The sequence below is a fragment of the Arachis hypogaea genome, chromosome 11 (assembly GCF_003086295.3).
Source record: "Arachis hypogaea cultivar Tifrunner chromosome 11, arahy.Tifrunner.gnm2.J5K5, whole genome shotgun sequence".
In the NCBI taxonomy this organism is placed as follows: domain Eukaryota; kingdom Viridiplantae; phylum Streptophyta; class Magnoliopsida; order Fabales; family Fabaceae; genus Arachis; species Arachis hypogaea.
Window position 1 is genome coordinate 125,599,963 of NC_092046.1, and position 6,299 is coordinate 125,606,261.

Genomic DNA, 6,299 nt, shown 5'->3' on the forward strand with positions numbered 1-6,299 from the left:
TTATATTAAACAAATTTAATTAAGAATATCAAATTATCTAATAATTTTTAAAAAAAAATATTTTGAAATTATGTTTTTTTAAGGTTTAATTACTTATTGGTTCTTATAGTTTGATCAAATTTACAATTAAGTCCTTATATTTTTTTCTTTTGATTGGGTCCTTAAACTACTTTTAATTTTGTAATTAAGTCCTTGCTAGTATAAAAAAAAGTTAGAGTTAATAAAATATTTTTTCGCAAATTAAAAATATTAGGAATTAAGAACCTAATTAAATCTTTAATCACATATTTTTTAAAAAGAATATTCGGTTAATTTTAATATTATTAAGACGAAAAAGACCTAATTATAAAATTAATAGTATAAGAATCCAACTAAAAAAAATTATAAAAACTTAATTACAAATTTGATAAAACTATAAGAGAAAAGGACAAATAAGTCCCTGACCTTTTACCCCGTGGACATTTTCGTCCCTGACCATTGAAAAATACATTTAAATCCCTGACCTCCTTGAAAATAGGACGAATCAGTCCCTCCGTCAAAAAGCCACCGTCAGACACAACGGAAAAGTCTGACGTGGCTTCCCTTCGTCTTACCTGGCATGACGGATGCCAACGTGGCACGTTAGTGAGACAGAGCATTTGGAAAGTGGACAAATAAATCCCTGGAGCCCATAACTACGTCGTTCATCCACTGTGCCTCACCACTGCCATCATCATCATCAACAACAACAACCATGCCTATTGGAGGTTTTTCTCTTTATAGATTTTGATTAGATAGGCACAACACTTAAGGTAGGGGACAGTTTTTGTGGGTGAAGAAGAAGGAAGAAAAGGTAAGGTTGGTGGTGGTGCATGTGGGCGTGGAGCTGGATGGTGGTGGTTGAAGGAGGTGTTGGTGGCAGAGGAACCATCTTCAAAGGTTAGGGATTGACGAGAGCATCAATGTTTCCTACTACAGCCTACAATCCGCCTGAAGATTCTCTAAGCCAAGATGTGATTGCAACTGTGGAGAAGAGCATGAAAAAATATGCTGACAACCTCATGCGATTTCTTGAGGGAATTAGTTCAAGGTTATCCCACTTGGAATTATATTGCTACAATCTTGACAAATCTATTGGAGAAATAAGATCTGATTTAAATCGTGACCATGGGGAGCAAGATTTAAAGCTCAAGGCCCTTGAAAAACATCTTCAAGAGGTATGCTGCTTTCATATATATTCTTAGGTTTAACTTCATTTTATATATTACCTAGTACCTATACAGCACTACCCCACATCTGATGGATGAATACTTTGGATCTTGTGTTAATGAAATCCTGAAGTAGTTATACATCAACTGAAGCAATTTTTTCCCCTTCCAATTCAATTGCAGACATTTTTTTTCAATTGGGAAATCCAACCATATTCCTTTCTTGATTTGCAAACCTGTTCAACATAACAAGATAGCTATACTTTGTTTATCTGGTCAATGAAGCACCATTCATCAATCACAAACCGGACATTAATCTCTATTGCTAGATTAACAATTTGTTATTGCTCGAATATTCTGTGTTTTCTTGATACTGTTCCAATATACGCAAAAAATAAATTTTAGCTATGAGCAGTGCAGAGTAAATGAAGCATTTAACTCACAATGTTCTGTATTAGCATGCTTTCATATATCTGTTCACTTTATTAATTGATTATATAGACTTTGAGAAACAAAGATTGTTATTGCATGTATTCATTTTCCTTACGTTGGTTATGTAGGTTCATAGATCTGTACAAATTTTAAGAGACAAGCAAGAGCTAGCTGACACTCAGAAAGAATTAGCCAAGCTTCAACTTGCTCAGAAGGAATCATCTTCCTCAAGCCACTCAGAGGAGAGATCATCGCATTCTACAACAGATCCTAAAAAGATTGATAGTGCATCTAATGCACACAACCAGCAGTTAGCTCTTGCACTTCCTCATCAAATTCCCCCACAGCAGCAGCAGCCGCAATCGGCTGCACCCCATGCTCAAGCTCCAGTAGCAAATGCGTCCCAAGCCACCCAACAACCTACTTATTACATGCAGCAACCCCCCACTCCATTGCCAAACCCTCCAGCTGCTCCCCAGCTCTCTCAGAATCAGTATTTACCATTGACAAATCAACAATACCAAACACCCCAACTTCAACAAGACATGTCGCGGGTGACTCCACAACCAACACCATCTCAGGTAACCCCATCCCCAGTTGTGCAACAGTTCCCTCAGTATCAGCAGCCACAGCAACAACAGCAGCAGCCGCAGCCACCCCAGTAGCAGTGGGCTCAGCAGGTGCCATCTTCACAGCCTCCCTCAATGCCACCCCAGATAAGATGCTCATCTAGCCAAACAAAAAATTTGCAATGACCTTCCTTTCCCTGTCAAAATTCCCAATGATCAGATACTATTTGCAACCATCTAACATCAGACCAAAGCCAAAATTCCTTAACTTACCTTATAGAATGGACAACCCAAAAAGATTCTGTTAGGGTTGCTAACTGTCTTTGACATATACATTATTGCATAAACTCCACAGAAACACCTCGGTGCGACGGCGACGTTTCCATCTCCAGCCTGAAGCGCATATGGAACTGAGTTTGAACCAGACTTCTCTTCTCTAAATCCACTTACGCTTCTTCTTGAGGTTGATGATGCCCCCTGCGTTGCCATTGTTAACATACGCAGAACTCTTCTCCTCACCACCAGCCACCAGCCTGAACGAAGAAGCCAAAGGAATTTCAAGATTAGGGCACCTATCTAAACGACGTAGTTATGGGCTCCAGGGACTTATTTGTCCACTTTCCAAATGCTCCATCTCACTAACGTGCCACGTTGGCATCCGTCATGCCAGGTAAGACGAAGGGAAGCCACGTCAGACTTTTCCGTTGTGTCTGACGGTGGCTTTTTGACGGAGGGACTGATTCGTCCTATTTTCAAGGAGGTCAGGGATTTAAATGTATTTTCCAATAGTCAGGGACGAAAATGTTCGCGGGGTAAAAGGTCAGGGACGTATTTGTCCTTTTCTCAAACTATAAAGACAATCAGAATAATTAAAACTTCTTTAATTAGAACCTTTTTTTTCTCGAAATCCAACACGATAACAATTTTTGAAGAGTCAGATCATTCCAATGTTATTAAGACAACATTTCTTAAGTTGCTGTTTTGCAATGTGATAAAATTTAATTGCTATGTAATTGGCATCCAATCAAATACTTTTATAGTTATATTTATGAGACTTTTAAGTTGATAAATAATTAAATCAAATACTTTTGTCGATAAATTAATACATAATTAAATGTTGTTTAAATGGGATGTGTTTTACATACTTAATATGGTGACAAACCATATCAGTGGGTTTCTCATCTCAACCTATAACATATGCCAAAGAGATAATATAAAAAAAAATACTACTGTCCTTTGAATGACCTTGATCTTTAACACGTTGCTAATGGCAGCATTATGGGTTATAATGTTGATATTACAGTAACTAAAGGGTAACATTTTCCCAGAATTGTGTATAACAAAAACCATTTAAATGTCAAAATCCTAAAACAAGGCCACCTGATAAAAATGGTGGAAGCAACTGTTATTTTTTTTTGTCTGAGTTATGAGAAAAGAGAGTGCCTGTAAGCTTCTCTTTCGAATCCACGAATCTTGAAAAGTTGCTTGCAACAGCTAAGAATCATCCTCCTCTCTATGGCAACTTGCATGCAGTTGTCTCATCTTTAGACTTGTATTTGCCAAGCATCTCGGCAACAGTTCTGCAACGGCACTGGTTTCCTGGCCGGATAACATCGCCATAAACAGCCATCTCGATTATGTCGAGCTCCTTGTCTGGTAATTGGCAAAACAAGAATAATATCCGTCAAAAAACATGACAGAGCTCGTAAAATGAGAGAAATCCGAGCAAACTCACTTTCCTGCCACATTATATCAATTAATGGTTACATCTCATCATTGAACAGAACATGATCCTACAGTTTGGATCTAAATTCTTATGAATGAACAGAGTGAGAACAACATTGTCCTTGCAAAACACCTTCAGGGGCTTGGCTTCTAAGTTCTCATCAAAATTCCATTTAACATTTACCATAAAAGACGCTGCGGCTAATTTTGGATATCCTCGCGAAAAAAGGTTCAACATGCCTTCCTAAATGGGGTCAATTAACAGAAAGCAGTAATATAAATAACATCCATCAGTGGCCATTTTCAATCACAACACATAAATGGAATAAAGAATTTGAGATAAATGGTTTCCTTAATGCGTAGAAATGTTATTGTCAAACAGTCTATCAAACAAAATCGATCTAAATTATAGGGAACAAACAGCACAGGTCAATATCACTTCTAGGATGCAATCGAAAGAATCCACCCGCAGTTAGAGCACATGAATTTAAAACACTTGGTAAATCCACAGTAAGAAAAACAAACATAGATTCCTTTCAAGATCTATAAACTGCAAAAGAAGGCTGCAATTGATACAAAATATGATCCTTATCAACAAATTGTAGCGGCTTCTAATCATATTGGAAATCTCAGTCTTCTATATAGTACACGATACTAGCAATTTGTCCCAACTATGATTGCCAGGGTTGAATAAAGGACCCCATAAAGCAAAATTTAGGTTTAACTAAATTGCATAATAGATAAGAGGAATAGTTCATGCAAATTACAAAGAAGCATATGCGTACCAGTAAAGATAACATCACAAGAGTATCCTTTGAGTTGATCAGCATCAACCTGATATTTATTTGATTTGAATCTGTTCACTCTTGACTGAAGTATCTGACAATTTTCTTCAGTGGATTCACCCCCTAAAACACAACATAGAAATCTCACATGTCAATTTAAATCATTCTTCAAATGAACCAAATAACAATCTACAATTCTATATGGTATATGTTCAACTGATGATAAATCCTTAAAGAAGTCAAAACAAAGAAGCATAAAACTTCATTTTTCACGCATTATCTTCATTTCTATCTCCAACTTTCAACTACTATTACATAAAACATCGGAATTTAGTCAACTTTCGGTATTGACTTCTACATCTATTGCCACATTTTTTTTCCAACCAAAACACAGCAACCCAGAAGAAAATGAAGTGTTATTATGAAATAGAAGCGAAAAGGGTAACAGAAAAATGGAACCTTTGGAGAAGGGGACGATGTGATCGTACTCGTAGCAGAGGCAGCCGAGGCAGTCTTTGAAGCGCTTGCAAACAATGTTGCCAGCGGCGTCTTTGCGCCACCTCTCAGGGTGGCGGCCGGGAACGATTTCGGCGTTGTTCCAGCACTTGATCTTCGTTTTTGCGTCGAAGAATCTCGGCCTATTATCTCCACCGTCTCCGTTCCCGTTGCCGCCGCGAGAACGATGGGGCGAGGAGCTCATCCCTCCTCAGTCCTCACTTATCTTTCCTTTCCTTTTTTTTTTTTTTTCGGTGGAACAGTGTGAGGCAGAGAAGGAAAAAGAGCAATAATGGCCCATTTATTTGAAAAAATAACTATTTTTTTATTATCCACAATCCAACTAGCTAATAATTAATTTGTCTTAAATTTAAACTTTATTTGATAATTTATTGTTAATTAATAAATTAAATAATTACTCAAATTAGTACTAAAAAATTTTAAAAACAAATATTTTAGTTTTTTAAAAAAATTAATACACAAAAATATTTCTAAAATTTAATTCTAATAAACAAATCAGTCTCTAATTTATTTTTTTATAGAATAATTACCAAAAATAATTCTCAAAAATTTTAAAAGTAGATATTTTTTAATCCCCAAAAAAATTTAATATACAAATCACTTTTTAACATTTTTTTTGTAGACACGAGAGTCTCCCGTTCATTAAAAAAAATAAAATAAAATAAAATAATAATTATTATAATTATTAATTACAAAATAATACTATACCATAATTTTTTATTTTTTAGACAAAAATAATAATAAATTTATTTATTAGATTTTTATATATATATTTATAATAAAAAAATATATATATAGTCACTCAATAATAATAATAATAATAATAATAATAATAATAATAATAATAATAATAATAATAATAAAGATTATGCTATAAAAAACTCAACATTAAAATTATTTGATATTTTAAATTTAATATAATTAAAAGATATCCTAAAGTATGTTTGTATTAAAAGAAAATATTTTAATTTATATTTCAAAGTATCATTATTTACCTTATTTATTTCCAACGAAAAGAGTGTATCAATATGCTAGTATCATCATTCACATGCACAAAGTTAAGTTAATAATAATAAAGGTTGACA

At 34.7% G+C, this 6,299-nt stretch overlaps 2 protein-coding genes across 3 annotated transcripts; one reads left to right on the forward strand and one right to left on the reverse strand.

Moving 5' to 3' along the window:
• Positions 1-670: 670 nt before the first annotated feature.
• LOC112722533 (uncharacterized) lies at positions 671-3,095 on the forward strand. Its single transcript, XM_025773591.3, has 2 exons — positions 671-1,196; positions 1,748-3,095. Exons 1-2 carry the CDS (start codon positions 942-944, stop codon positions 2,282-2,284), a joined length of 792 nt encoding a protein of 263 aa, XP_025629376.1. The 5' UTR covers positions 671-941; the 3' UTR covers positions 2,285-3,095.
• Positions 3,096-3,418: 323 nt separating this feature from the next.
• LOC112722534 (uncharacterized) lies at positions 3,419-5,512 on the reverse strand. Of its 2 annotated transcripts, XM_025773592.3 has the most exons (4): positions 5,158-5,492; positions 4,699-4,821; positions 4,098-4,157; positions 3,419-3,841 (listed from the first exon to the last, which is right to left on the reverse strand). In XM_025773592.3, the coding sequence occupies exons 1-4, from the start codon at positions 5,396-5,398 to the stop codon at positions 3,702-3,704; spliced, it is 564 nt and encodes a 187-aa protein (XP_025629377.1). In that variant the 5' UTR covers positions 5,399-5,492; the 3' UTR covers positions 3,419-3,701. The 2 variants fall into 2 exon arrangements, with proteins under 2 accessions (XP_025629377.1, XP_025629378.1); XM_025773593.2 differs by lacking the exon at positions 4,098-4,157 and having other exon boundaries at positions 5,158-5,512.
• Positions 5,513-6,299: the final 787 nt, after the last annotated feature.

What these genes read in the sequence shown, in the direction of transcription:
- LOC112722533 (XM_025773591.3), top strand. Translation starts at nt 942, where the DNA reads ATGTTTCCTACTACAGCCTACAATCCGCCTGAAGATTCTCTAAGCCAA. An exon ending in TTGAAAAACATCTTCAAGAG is followed by an intron (nt 1,197 to 1,747) that starts GTATGCTGCTTT and finishes TTGGTTATGTAG; the next exon opens with GTTCATAGATCTGTACAAAT.
- LOC112722534 (XM_025773592.3), bottom strand. Translation starts at nt 5,398, where the DNA reads ATGAGCTCCTCGCCCCATCGTTCTCGCGGCGGCAACGGGAACGGAGAC. An exon ending in CATCGTCCCCTTCTCCAAAG is followed by an intron (nt 4,822 to 5,157) that starts GTTCCATTTTTC and finishes GTTGTGTTTTAG; the next exon opens with GGGGTGAATCCACTGAAGAA. An exon ending in TAGCCGCAGCGTCTTTTATG is followed by an intron (nt 3,842 to 4,097) that starts GTAAATGTTAAA and finishes GCCAATTACCAG; the next exon opens with ACAAGGAGCTCGACATAATC.